This window comes from Gymnodraco acuticeps, unplaced genomic scaffold, assembly GCF_902827175.1.
Source record: "Gymnodraco acuticeps unplaced genomic scaffold, fGymAcu1.1, whole genome shotgun sequence".
NCBI classification, from domain to species: domain Eukaryota; kingdom Metazoa; phylum Chordata; class Actinopteri; order Perciformes; family Bathydraconidae; genus Gymnodraco; species Gymnodraco acuticeps.
In genome coordinates this window covers 1,532,145-1,546,826 of record NW_022992126.1, presented here as the reverse complement: position 1 = coordinate 1,546,826, position 14,682 = coordinate 1,532,145, and the positions used below count along the sequence as shown (strand labels likewise).

The 14,682-nt window shown below is 40.0% G+C and overlaps 1 protein-coding gene across 1 annotated transcript in view; it reads left to right on the top strand.

Moving 5' to 3' along the window:
• The window catches only part of LOC117538049 (phosphoinositide 3-kinase regulatory subunit 6-like), a 30,365-nt gene extending 21,371 nt beyond the window's left edge, over nt 1–8,994 (top strand). The window contains 13 exon segments of the mRNA XM_034203554.1: nt 222–369; nt 1,479–1,565; nt 2,660–2,903; nt 3,220–3,510; nt 4,173–4,272; nt 4,961–5,083; nt 5,674–5,781; nt 5,915–6,017; nt 6,133–6,194; nt 6,320–6,410; nt 6,526–6,587; nt 6,685–6,791; nt 7,131–8,994. Of these exon segments, the coding sequence (XP_034059445.1) occupies nt 222–369; nt 1,479–1,565; nt 2,660–2,903; nt 3,220–3,510; nt 4,173–4,272; nt 4,961–5,083; nt 5,674–5,781; nt 5,915–6,017; nt 6,133–6,194; nt 6,320–6,410; nt 6,526–6,587; nt 6,685–6,791; nt 7,131–7,287 (1,683 nt within the window). The 3' untranslated portion in view covers nt 7,288–8,994.
• Nucleotides 8,995–14,682: the final 5,688 nt, after the last annotated feature.

Below are 14,682 nucleotides of genomic sequence, written 5' to 3'. Positions count from 1 at the left end.
GTGAAACATCCGGAATGAAGGTCTGCAGTCTCTGAGCTGCGTGGTGGAAGTGTCTCCTGGCAGCGATCCTAAAGTAACACCTCAGCAGGATTCATACAAAGTCAGATACACACGCGTGCTTCTGACCCCTCACCGCTTTGCTATTAATACGGAGTCTGAATGTGTTTATCTTCCTGTGTGCATGTGTGTTCACCCACATGTGTTTGTGTGTTTTGGGACAGGACATGGGTCAAGACGTGGAGTCGCACTTTCAGGAAGTGTTGGCGGCTCTGGAGCAGAGCGCGGAGGAGAGCAGCAGAGGGGATGGGGGGCTGCTCAGGAGCCGCCTGCAGCAGCTGTATAGCAAGATCCTCTCCGAAACAGACTCGGGTAAGTAGCTATGTGAAAAGGAAATGCAGCAAAGCTATGCAAGGCAGAGTTCCTCTGAGGCACAGCTGCTCTGTCTCAGGCATAAATTGACTTATCTCTGTAGCAATGAAGGAAGCGGAACCACAAGAACCGCAGCCACATCTGTTACATGTATAAAGCTGAGAGACGCAGCTAGAGAGGAGACGAGGCTGTTACTTTGTCGGATTAGATTTCATTAACTGATAAAAACATTCTAAACATACAAAATGACATGCATTAGGTAGACCAAATGTTTGCTATTCGCTTGGATTAAATGACAGTCCTAAAGGGATGATGAACGTGACATGGATAGTATGAGAGTCCTTATATCTTCTGGGAATTGTATTCAATTTCTTGAATGGCATTCTAGGTTGCCATTCATCAGGTGTTTCAGTCTAAAGAAATACTTTTGTTCTCTGTAAAATGTCAAGACTGTGACCTTTGACACAAAAGTTATTTGCGAGCACCACGCACTTACACATGTATCACAACAGCAGTGGCTGCGTCACATTTCCCAAGTACTTGTTGCCTGACAATTTCTCATGAATATGGGAGTCCTGAGGGATCTATCTTGCTCATGCATGGTAGATGTGTTGATTAGGGAAACATGTTGAAATTAATTGAAGAGGGAATTTTCTTGGGTTCACACTTTACAATGAAAACATTTCAATTCAAGAAGGCACAGTGAATCACAGTGTTTATTGTCCTGTTCAATCCCTCTGTCAGGGATGAACATGTTTTCTGCATTTGCAGGGCTTGATATGCCGGCTGTTGCTGAGATCAAAAGTGTGACCTTGACTCTTGTGCTGTTCCTCTACGGCCAAAACAGTCGAGTCAGTTGTCTCTATTTTTGTAATCTTCCGGATATCTATTTCCATGACATCCACATTTTCCCAGCTTTTATCAAGTCAGCAACCTATGCAATAAACCTGCTCTCCGCTCATCCCAGCTGGAAGATTTTAGGCACTAAGAGGAAGTTGTTGTGGGGCTGGGGAGATGTTTTCTTTTAAGTGTCATTGTGACAGTTTTGGTCTCTTCCTATCTCTCTTCCTCCATGTGTTTGTGTGTGTGTGTATGTGTGTGTATTGTAGAGCCATTGTCTAGCAGAGGACTGTGTGACTGCCCTCTTCCTAACCCAGAGATGAGCTTCCACCTGTGGACGGAGGAGCTGGATATCTGTAAGTGGCTTTGGGAACCTTGGGTGGTCAACAGGAAGTTGTTAACACCAGTCAGCTGAACTGAATGAGGCTGAACTATTTACCCAAGACTGAACTTAATGGAGTGAATCTGAGTTTTACTGAAGAACTGTATTTTTGCATGGTTTATATTAAACGGGGAGAAATTATGAAAAGAATGAATTCAGTGTGATCTTGCAAGTGTCACCAAGTTATTTAAAGTCATTATTTAAAAGCTATTTATACCACTAAGAACCCTTTCACAGTGAGAGAATATCAGAGGGGAGGATTGTTCCTCTCAGTTTATCGCAGCTGGACTCGCGTAATGTAACAAACCGATTTATCCAGAACAAATTTGAATTGAATCAATGGTACTGTGAAACCGACTGTGACTGAGACATCAGTACATTTACATTTCAACATTTAGTTTCTCAGTACAGGATGTCATACAGTAAATATGTAAACCATCATACTCAGTGAAGCAGCACACGCGATGATAGCTTTGAATTATATTTGACATTCAATTATTATAATAGGACACCTCAAGCATTAATTGCTAAGGGGGGTCACAAGGCAGGCACTGATCAAATGTGTGAATAATTGTGAATAGATTTCTTACTAGAAGCAGTGAAGAGGTAATTTAATGTAACACCCAGAGCTTCCTTTCATGTGAATGAATTGTAGTTCTTTCCTAGGAGAACAGCAGACATGTGTTCTCTGCAGTCATCAAAACGATTATGCATGACTGAAAAGTCTTGTCAGTGATCTGGTTATGATGAGGTAACCCTCTGATCCTCATGCAGTTTCAGGGCATTCTACTTACTGTGACCTTGTTTTTACATCAATATATAAATACTTCACATCTGTGGAAACAATACAATCAGAGTCTGTTATTATGCCATTAAAAAAAACACAAGTTCAGAAATGTGAAAATTATACATTAACGCCCATTTTCATATTTCTCAGTCACGATAAATGGATACTTTACAGCCTTTAACAAAAAGAAAACATGCTTTTCCAACCCATTTTTCAGCTGTAAACACAGAAAGCATCGGAGACAAATATTTAAGTGATGTTCTGTGCTGTCTTTTCGACAGGGCGAGAGCTGGCCAAGTGGTTTCGATCCAGCTCCATATCGGAGGAGTTCCCCCTCATCCCGGAGCAGGAGGACTTTGAGCTCGGGGAGTCTCCCGGCGACCTGATGCCGTCAGACATGACTCGCTTCTCCATCATGTCCGACGACAGCGGCATCGAAAGAGACCTGCCCCCCAACGCTGATCCCTTCACACCTTCATCTCTGGACACAGCCAGCATGAGTTCATCATGGGAACAATGCAAGAGGTACAGTACATCTGAATGCTAGTTAAGATTAACAAGATGCCAAATTGTAATTTCTTGAATAATACTGAATTTTCAGTGTTTGTAAAAAGCGTCCCTTGAGTTTTTCTATATTTAGAGCTATATTTATATTTTCTTTAAATCATCTATGACATGTACGGGTCATTTGAAAAAAGAAGGTCATCTCCACCAAGAACTTCGATTTTGTTTTAAGTGTTTTGATAATGTTAGTGACGTTCTTCGTGGGACTGGTTGCATCACTTGTTTAGTTTTCTAAGTTTTACATAATTTTATAACAATGACTCAACTCTCTCCCCAGTGAGCAAGACGCTGCAAGACTTTTCCGGCGTGGGGGCATCAAGATGAAACCGTCAGTGAAGGACAGCATGGTGCTGATGCAGGACACCCTAGAGGAACACCCAAGCCTCGGAGGAGGGGGAGGAGGAGGTGGAGGGAGGGGAGGAAGCAAAGGGACTCTGCAGAGACGAGCAGGAAGCAGCGTGATGCAAAACCCCTTCCCCAAGCAGCAGAGACAGTTCACTGCCAGGATAGTGGCTATGGGGGACGACAGGGTGCTGGGCCGCCTGGCCAAGGCCTACTACATCTTCAGGTGAGGGAATCATATCTCAAGAAGGTGAAGCTTCTCCTACAGCGGCTGAATATAATGCTTAAGTTTATATCACTCTATCTATCTCTACTATCACTCTGTACTGACATCTGCATGTCATCATCAATGTTGGTCTTTCTCATGAGCAGAAAATTCAACCTAACACATGACATGAGACACGTGACATGAGAATTTATGATGATTTCAATTATTAAAATAATATTTCTTGTTTCTGTTGTCAACAATACAGAGTTAAAATAATTCCTTATAAACTGTGGATGGAAAAACATTAAAAATATGTATTCTGTTTTAAAAATGACACCTGTAAATGTAACAAGGATGTCTAAAATGTATTGTAGAAATGTATTTTATACAGTTATAGGAAGCAAGCTGCGGAACGTTCACATCTAACCTTAAATGGCCCTAATTACCTTATTTATAAAGGCTGTACAGTATGAAGTCATTTTAGCACTAACAAAACTATTTGATTTGAACTGAAGGACTATAAATTAATCCCTTTACATTCATAAAATGTCAGGTTTGGGAAGCCAAACAGTACTTCTTCTATTGCTTCTGTGAAATGATGAAGTCCGAATCCTTTTTACTGCTCAGTCAAGCGTGCCCCCACTCCGTGCCTCTCACCAACCTTTGGCTTGTCTTTGCAGGAAAAGGGAAGCGCGGAGGCTTTTTCTTACAATGAAAGTCAACCTCCAGTTTTACTACATCCCTGTTTGCGGGCCCACAACTCCCAACTCCTCTATCAAGGTAAGGCTACTTCCTCTCCATTAACCTGGTTTTGTGTGAAAGTCAACACAGCTCTATAGAGATAACAGTAGATCATTATCATTATGTAGAAATGCCCATTACAATGTTCTCATTGTGTGTTTATTTTTAGATAAATGTGTGGACACTGCCTTGTAATGCTCAGTAAACACGTGACAAGATTCTAAAACATCCAATTCACCTCATATTTCTTGTTTATTGATATTTTTAATACAATAGTAGTCATTAAACAAACTTCAAGTGTTGTGAAAATGGGATAGAAAGATGTGCAATATTAAATAATTGTATGATATAAAATGATATTAGAAAAATATATACATTTGCTTGGCATTTTTGCTTTTAAATGTTATTGTTTTTCGGTACAGCATTATAAAGTAGCCATATTTTGTGTAATTTATAATTGTTTTCTTGCTTATAATCTGTTTTTAGTTGTTTTATCTGATGTCACTGAGATAACTCTAACAAAAAATTGTAGTTCGGGTGGTTTTACTCCAATAAAGACTTTCTTTTTATAAGACCGGAGCTCTTTAATGAGTTTTTACGTAAAATAATGTGTGAATAAAAACGATATTAGCTATGTTAAAATGTGCAGTAGCCAGAGAAAGACACCATTATGTATCGTCTTGTTAACTAACTGCTGTTTAATTCACTTTCATGTTCCTTTTTTTAGGAAAGCCTTCTTCAGCCTAAGGGAGATCCCTGCACTCTTGGTTCCTACTTAAGCATGGTGGACCCGTGGTACAACTCTAACATCAAAAGTTTAGGCTGCATGATCCCCAAACTGGCTAAGATGGTACGATACACTTCTAACTACATCTAAAGGAAAATAACTTTTACCCCACAGTGTTAGATAAAGCACTTGTTTGAATGTGAGGGACTTTCACTGTGTTGCAGCCAGTGTCTGAATAGTTTACAGAGATCACATCACCGCTTCCGATTTAGTCAACGTGGCAACTGTTCCTTGCATAAGTTGAAACAGGAAGTTGCCTAAGATCTTTTGCTGCAAGGAAATTAATTTGGTGATTTCATTGAAACCACAGCAACAGCGCTTGAACTCTAAATCTTCTTCACACTACGTTGACGCTGTAGGCATTAGAGAGATCAAATAATCGGCATGTATTTGTAAAGAATGTGCAAAGTGACTTCTCTGTATGGGAAATATGGAAAACTTGAGATTTACATTGGAGTTTTGTTCAAATGTCACAAAAATTATAACGTTTTATTTTTCACTTTTACTTGACTAAAGGCACTTTTGTATTACCTGACAAGCAGTTGACCTTTTTGTGACTCACTATATTCACTTACCTTACTTTCACCAAGATGAGTGTGTGGTTGTGACATTATGCAGGATGGTTTATTTTATATGAATGTTGTCTCTAATAGCAACACACAAACCCAGGGAGGCCAAAAGAGCCCTTCGTGTCTGATGTCATTTCCTACTACGTTCGTACCGGCCAGCAGCCCGTCTACTTCACTATCTACTATGTCAAGGTAGTGTTATTCATTTTTCTTTGTAATGTTTATTTCGAAGGTGAAAAGTCTACTATATATAACTTTCTACCAAAGGATGTTAATACAAATGCTTTTGGTATTTTGGTTTTTAAAATAGTTTGTTCTCCATTAGATCACATTCACCAACATGACAAAGGACCCTGTGGAAGACGTGTTTCTTACCCATCTAGAAATGGAGTTGCCTGAGTTCAGACAGATCTCAGCGTCAGTTAGAGGTGAATACGTGTAGATTATCTTTACCAATGTCCGAATATCTTTGATATTTGTGCACATCTGTCTGCTTGTATCTGTACACAACCAAGTTTTACAATGTGCCTGTCTCTCAAACAGAGAAACACAAGTGGAGTGCAGGGGAAGTCTGTGGGGCTGTGGTCTCATTGAATTACAAAAAGGTACGTATTTTTCTTCACATCCATTAATTCCTTGTGAGATTACTTAGACATATCTGTTTCAGATTGTGTTGTTTATGTTTAGGATGCCTTTTGTATAAATGCAATATGTGTGCGTGTGTGTGTAGGTAACATTAAGTGGACGAGACGTTGAAAAAGGAATCTCAGTACGGACATCAGGCACTCAGATCAGTGCTATCCCCTCAAACGAAGCAGAAGGTCCATTATTTTCACACTCGTATTCCATTGGAGAATCTGTATGTTCTTATGTATATATTGTTTCTTTTTTGCTGTTTTCTTATGCTCCGTATTTTTCTCTGCTTTTATCTCATAGATCTGAACTGTTTGACACTGACATTCAATGAATCTCAGACAAAATCTAAAAACAACGTGACAGTGAGTCAAAAATCTCTAGTGGATATTCATTAGAGAGACTGTTTATGTTAAAACAACTTTTTTTTGTTTTTATACAATATATCCTTTTAATTCTCAGGACTCCAAGATTCGGATGAGCAACGTTAAGATTCGCACTTTGGAAAGCCGATCCTTCACTGTTACACTGGATAAAGATTGTCGAAGGACCTTCAAAGATGTGCAGAGGTAAGAGAGTTATACGACACTGGGTAAAGGTCTTACACAGGTTTATTGTTTTATTGGTAAGAAAAATAATCATTGATAGCTATCATTGCTTTAAAAACAATAGCAAGTTCTAAGAGATCTCTAATTAATAAAGGTATTTGGGTAACAAGCAGTGGTGAGAAGGGGAACCCTATATGTTGTATAGAATAATGTTTCTGTCTTGGGCCCCTTTGTACCACCTTGATTTAATCACTTATCATTTAGATTTAAAAAAATGTTTTCAGCCAATAAAACCTTGGTGAATCTCAACCTGTTTTCTGTGGAACCCAAACTAATAGCTCCCTGTTATTTGTGTTGTAGCATTGAGATCTGCCCGTGTCTTGATCCTGGATACTCTGTCCAAAAAACCATGAGGTCCAAATTCAGTTTGGGAGAGGACAAAGACGCTGGACTCAGCAAATACATGTGCAAAGGACTCCCTCTTCCAATCAACACATTTGCTGGCATCCTAACCTGACATGGTGGAGTAACCCCACAGAGAAACTTTGGAAATACAACCGGAACAATACTGTGATTGATAGCAGGAATGGTTGTTTGCCTTTTTGATACGAGAGTTCCTGTCTGACACATGAAAAGGCTAAAGGAATCACCTTTGAGTCATGCTGAGCTGCTCCTGAAACCAACATGTTTCAGTCTGGGACGGGAATGTATGGAAAAGACTATAAACCATAACAGACAACACATATCGTGATAGTGTCAATTATTGCTGTTGAAATGGAATAATCAGTTAACTTTGACAGGAACTCATTTGTTTTATACATGCAGCAGTGTATGATTGAACTCCTAACAGTGTTTTTTAACGGCTTTACATAGTTTTAGAAAGTCACTCAATACATGCAGATGTAAATTGCCAAAGAACAACACTGCCTGTGACACTAGAGACCAGCAGGGAAACAAGTTAGCAAAGGTATGTACCTGTATACATTAAAGGGGCAATCTGCAAAATCTGTTTCCCCAGGCAAAATTGAAGGGGTTGATTGTATCAATTACTCTACCTTATAGACACACTACCTTGTATTGCCTTGACACACGCAGACACATGCATGCAGTACACGAACACACAAAAGAAAGCAGACATGCAGACCTGCCTTTAAGTGACTCACATGTGCACGTTGTTGAAAGACAACACAGTGAGAGCTGAGTCATTTAAATACCTTGTTATTCCCGTACCTGTTACATAAGGTAGTATATAATTAAGTTTTGAATGATCGACAATAGCCTTAGGTTTATAATTTGGAAACCACACTGTGTTCAGTGCCAAAGCTAAATCCAAGTGTCAGGAACTGCTGCTGAACATATTTTGTGTTTCAATGGATCACTCATAGACAGTGATCATGTAAAAAAATAGCCACAAAAAGTAGCTGTTAGACGCCAGACTGCCAACAAGAGTATTAGTGTACAAGATGAAAAAAACGCTTTTATCCAAAGCGACTTACATACTCAATACTGTGGACAATTTTTATAGGAGCAATTTGAGGTGAAGTGTCTTGCCCAGGGACACAACGACATGCTGACTGCAGTGGGGTTAGAACCTGTGCTCCCCTGATCCGAACACCAACGCACAACCCACTGCGCCACACACCTCCTGGGGGGACTGTCGAATATGAAACGTGGACACAAGCCTGAGGTGTGAAAAACACCTCTGAACCCCTTTTACTCACTGTGTTGTTTCTGATGATGCAATGAAGTGCTACATTGCATCTATTTGCACTGAAACTGCAATTAATTTAAAGATAATGCCTTGTAGGAGTGGAGCAACAAAGGGGTAATTAAAGTTATGAACTGTGCGTGTAATTATGTCATTACTTTGCACGTCATAGGTGTATGATTTTCTATTAGTCATGGAGGGAGGCTTTAAATATAAATTAACTGTTGGTACAGTTGTTGTTTGCCGAAAAGTATGAATGACTCGGGATACATTTGTATGCAAGATACCATAATGCAGTAAAGGTCAGAAGCCTCAGAAACTGAAGTGAAGTGTTAATGGCTGCAACATAAAATCATGTGAGTGTCTGTGTGTCTGCTTGCCTGGCAGGGTGAAGTCATGAGTTTGAAATTCTTGATATATTTTGCACATTATTTTTCCAAAAATGTCCTGTATAAAGACGATGCCATTCAAATCAAAATGCAGTTGTGTAAATAAATGATTTTGTTTTGTAAAAAAGTGTGTTTTATAATAAAAGTTGTGATTCTCATTACTAGATGAAGTTATTATAATTTTTATTTAAATGGGACCTATCATGCAAAATGCACTTTTTGATGTCTTAAATACATAAATATGTGTCCCCGGCAGAGTTGGGTGTAACAATATTACTTTTATCGGTAACGGAGTAGTGTAACGCGCTACTTAAACAATTCAGTAATCACACTACAGTTACTAACATTGCCCCGACACGCGTTACTTCGTTACTTACTAAAATCAGTCATAATCACACTGACAGACAAGAGGGGTTTCCGCCGCAGCTTTATATGTACGTAATCTGCGCGATTTGCGCGTCAACATCTCCACGTGCAGTGCTGCATAAACATGGCTGAGTCAGCGATAACTCTCGAGGGGTGGAGGTATGCCCATTATTTTGAGTTCGTCCGACGAATAGACAGGAATTTGACGGTGAGGTGCAAACTGTGTCCAGGCCAGAAGCTGTTATCCACTGCTGTAAACACCACGTCAAACCTCAACAAACACCTGCAAAGAACACATGCTAAGGTGAAGCTAACGCACACGCTATTTGTTTGTTTGTTGTTCTTCTTCTCTGTCTTCCGGTTGTTGCCTGTTTTGAATGACGAATACACACTACCGCCGCCTGCTGGTAAGGAGAGTTATTGCCACTCACGCATGCGCAGTTCGTACGTGCTCGGCGAGTAAAGTAACGAGTAAAGTATGTAGAGAGTAACGAAGTAGTGTAATATATTACTTTTTTTTAAAGTAATATGTAATATATTACATTTTTTTATTAACGACCCCATCTCTGGTCCCCGGTGTGTCAGGGAACTCACACAGCGTCAGAAAATAAAACCCTCTCCCTTTTCCTCCGTACCCAAATCTCTAAAAACAGGGTACAACGGAGCTGATCCAGATTTGCGTCCGATATGACGTAATATCGGAAATGTGGACCCACGGCACTATCAGAAAGTTGCTATCAGAAACAATGCCTGACTGTTTTGGACGTAATATGGTCGGTGTTTACATTAGCATCGCTACACTCAGAGCTAACCTGTACTGGATAGAGCATGTGTGTGAAGAAGCAGGAAATAAAAAGGAACTCACCTTGTGGTATGGAGAGGCGAAGTCACGCCCATCTACTTCCGGTCCATGGGACCCCGGAAGCGAAAAATTATACATTGAATTCAATGGAGAGAGAAAACGTATCTTTTGATCCCGTTTGAATTGTGCCACGAACTACACATATGATGTTTGTCAATCTTAAACAATCATTTCCATGTCAAAAAAGTCACATTTTGTCGTAAAACTGTTGAAATATAAGACTATGAAAAATACGCGACTACAAAGACTACAAATCCCAAATCCCATTCTGGGTCGCGTAAGTGATGTCACAGGCAATAATGCTCCAAGTGGTTGGTTCACTTTTACAAGATGCCTGTGTGCTTTGTACCAGGTTGTAATCACAAAAGTGATCATACCACTTGCTTGTTCTATCGCTTCCCGTCTGATGAAAGGACCAGGAGTCGCTGGATCAGACATATCAGGTAATATCATAGGTAATATACATGTTGTGCATGGAACATAGTCAAGTTAGCTACCTAGCTAGTAGCGACGAGTAGCGAGCACGTTAGTTAGCATTACATTACTTAGCCTTGTCATTTTTAGTAGCCTTACCATGAAGTTATTATTTTATTACATGAAGTAAACCAAAATGTTAAACGGTAACCAAACATGATGGTAAGTATTTCGTGAAACATTTGAAGAGTAGCCTACTGCGCCCTCCACCGGGTGCTAAGGAAGCAGTTCAGGGAGAGTCGAAGGCAGGCATGGAGCTTTGCATGTCATTCTTCTGGACGTGTTTCATTGTGATGACAATCTGTTTGTTGGAAAGACAGTCGTTGTGTGCTTATTGAGAGAAAATTGTTAGAAGAGATAATTATTCAAAGTGTTGTTACTTTAAAGTGTTGTTACTGACCTTTTTCTCTTTTATTTTCTTTACCTCACCTGTAACTGCTGAGACGTTGAGGAACATGCACACTGACCTGCTCTGGCAACCTGATTTCCACTGTACGTAATAGTATTTGGTTATGGTATATTATTTATATACATCAAAGGCACAATGCACCCCCCAGAGACACACATGTATTGAGTGTGATATTTTGCATAGGTCATGTGAAATCATCTTTACATACTAGAAAACTGTAGGAACGGCAACTTGTTTTGAAATTGAATTTTTAATATCCGATAATAAAGTTGATCTGTTTTCTTTATTCTTCTCTCTTCCCAGCTCCATCCATCACCATTCTCTGTTCCTGCAGGTCCTGCTTGCTAATCAATGCTCATATTTTTTTACACAATTACAAATAAAGTCATTGTATTGTTTGACATGAAGTTGTGCTTCATTCTGAGTCAATAATAAATTAATTCTGCCTTCAACTGCGCAATGATTGTGGACTGCACCGACATCCATGTAGCTGCCCCCCAGTAAGATGAACCAAGCAAAGAGGGTCACCATCATGCCCAAGGACATCCAGCTGGCCCGCCGCATCCGCGCGGAGAGAGGGCTTAGACTGACCTGAGACCAGCACACCCAAACACAACGGCTCTTTTAAGAGCCACCTACAGTTTCAAAGAGTTGCAATCCTACGTTATAATAATGATTAAACTGGTTCATGTATCACTTAGTTTACTGAACCGTGATGAATGAAATAAATTAGTGAGGTAGTGGTTTACGGAAGTTACAAAGACATTAATATATGAGTAACAGGTCAGTGTAAACACAAGCTTCTGTCAATTATGGATCATTCAAACTATTTATATAAAAATATGTAATAAAGTTCTAAAACAAGTATTCGGTATATTCCTTGATAGCTTTTGGAGAAGGTTGTTTTTAAGTTTACTAAAATCTATCGTTTCAACTGTTTCACTTTATAAAAAAGGAACAGGTGAGTAGAGCATCATTGAGTTTCTTATTCTGTCAGTAAATTATCCAAATGAATGTTTTTCATTATTTTAGTCAACCCTAAACAAATTGATTGTACCTTTTAATAATGACCTTACATGGTCGGCAAAGTTAAATTAACTTCAGAAAATCAAATCTGTTCTGAGAAAAAACTAATAAATGTTTAAAGATAGGAACTTGCCATCCCACTGAAAAACAGTCCGTAGAGATTTAAAGGCGTAGTTGTAGTTCAGTCCAACGTTTCATTTGGATTCATTTGACAACAGTCAACTATTTTCATAAAGAATATATATATTTTTCAAAGTCAACTTTATTGTCAATCTTACTCAGTTTGAGAGATCAAAAAGACGTTTAAATAAAATAATACAATTTACAGATATGTATACAAATATATATATCCTATATACACCATCATGTATAATGATGGTGTATGATGTAGAAGGAAGTGTGGTAGATAACAAGTAAATATAGAGTTACATACAGATCCATGTTACAGCAAAAGATGGAATAACTCAGAAGCACGCAGTATAATAATAATTACATGCAACAATTAAATAACTGCTCAGCATCTCCACCACAATCCCAATCTGCTGTGTCCTGTTTTCCTCCCCTCTGCATAACACCCCATCACACATACGAAACACAACGCAGAGTCCGAGGGTGTTAAGAGTATGTTTATTGAAATGTCCTCCTCTCTACTGGCCAACACAGGGAGCATATGCTGGGTGTAGAATTGTTCCAGGAGGAGGAGATTTCCATGCCATGCAGGGTCTTTGGGGATGGGGATGATGATCGCCTCCTTCGTGGTCCACACAACAAAGTAGCAGAGACTCCGGTCTGTGATGTGCAGCTGCCCTTGGACCTGGTGCCAGTATGGGTGATTCTCCTTGAGAATATATGACCCACCCTCCTCACGAAGACAGAAGGATGGTAACTGGACTGCCTCCGCGATGGTCATGTTCCTCTGGCTGTGTGGACACTTCACCTCCAGCAGGGCAGATGGCTGCAGAAGTCCATCGGGTGATGCTCCCAACACACCCGACTCACTCACAAAGAGACCAGACTCGAACACTGTCACCCGATAGGCCTGCACAAAAGCCTTCACCCCTTCGGCCTCGTTTACAACCCCCCAGTTGACAGTTGGCGATGTCTCTGGCCAGTGGGTTGTATGTCTCCTCTCGCTGTTGGTAAAGTTGAGACACCGGCTGGACTACTTTTTAAGTGCCAGGCTTCCTCCACTGGCAACATCTGTGGAGCTGATCTGCCACATGGCAAATATTGCCAATGCTGCAGCGTGGCTGCATTTGTACATCTCCTGTGCACAATCACAGACAGCGCTCTGCATCGCGCCATCGTCTCCCATGCAGATCTGTAAAAATAAAGTAAGTACCATTTGTTAGCATGCTATAATAGATTGAATGAGCAATAATACAAGGATGGTCCAGATCTGGGGGTGGGAGGGTATATTTTTCCATAGTTTTGTCCTCTTGTCTGTTGTTATTGTTTGTTTTTTCTGTATTTTTTGTAATTTGTGTTGTATTGGTTGTGATTGTACTTTTCTAAATGTGTATGAATACATTTTTGAAAAACATTTCATCAACAATAAAAAAGGATTTGGTCAGGATCTAGACTAAGTGTGTAGTTTATTAATTAATCAATGCTCTCTACATTAGGAAAACACATACCGGTGTACCAGAGGGAGTCACACGCAGCTGTGCCTATATAACCAAAATCCTTGAATCTACACACAGCAAATAAACTCAAATGACACAATGAGAAAAAGGAGATCACACATACAGTATAGTCGATATACAACTGGCCGCTTCAATCTGAAGAGCAACTAAAACAAAACACGGGAGTGTACCTTGTTCTTGTGAACACTAATGTTATCCACAGCATACACAGAGACCACGAAGTTCTTAAGGAGAAAACTAGTTACTAAAACAAAACACGTTAGTGTACCTTGTTAGCTAATGTTAGCTAGCTGACATTAACGTTACACATTGCACTCATATTACTCACCGAAACCTTGTAAAGCCGGTCCCGCTGCTCTTACAGAACCGACTAACTCCCCTTTCGTGTATGTACAGCTCTCAACATGCCCAGACTTGTAGTGATGTTCACCTTGTTTGATACTTTTCACCTCATTCTGAAAGAAACAGGTGAAATTTGCTAACGTGACGGCCGTCTTTGTGATGGTGACGCGTATTGTGCGAGACCAGAGACCTGTAGTTCACTGAGCGGTGTCACACAAAAAAATGTGTAACTTCACAGTTTTACGACACATTTTTATTTTTTTGACTTGCAAAATATTCTTTTAAATTGACAAACATCATATGTGTCATTCGTGGCACAATTCAAACGGGATCAAAAGATAACCTTTCTCTCTCCATTGACTTCAATGTATAATTTTCCGCTTCCGGGGTCCCATGGAGGCTTTCGGAAGGGGAGGGACTTCGCCTCTCCATAACCGGCAAGAGAGAAAGCCTTAGAGCTCCATACAGGCCGTTTCTCAATCGCGAGGATGCTGGCTTGGTAGTCGCGTACTTCCAAGTCACTTCCTTCAGAAACGAAGCAAGTATGCTTCCAAGCCACGGCTTCGGAAAATGAAGAAGAATGGAACAGGCTAACAAGTGTGCCACTCTCTCTAACGGTTTCAACATAAACTGTACCCAAAATAAATACCTCACGATGTCTATCTAATTATGAACTTGCTTTACTTTCAT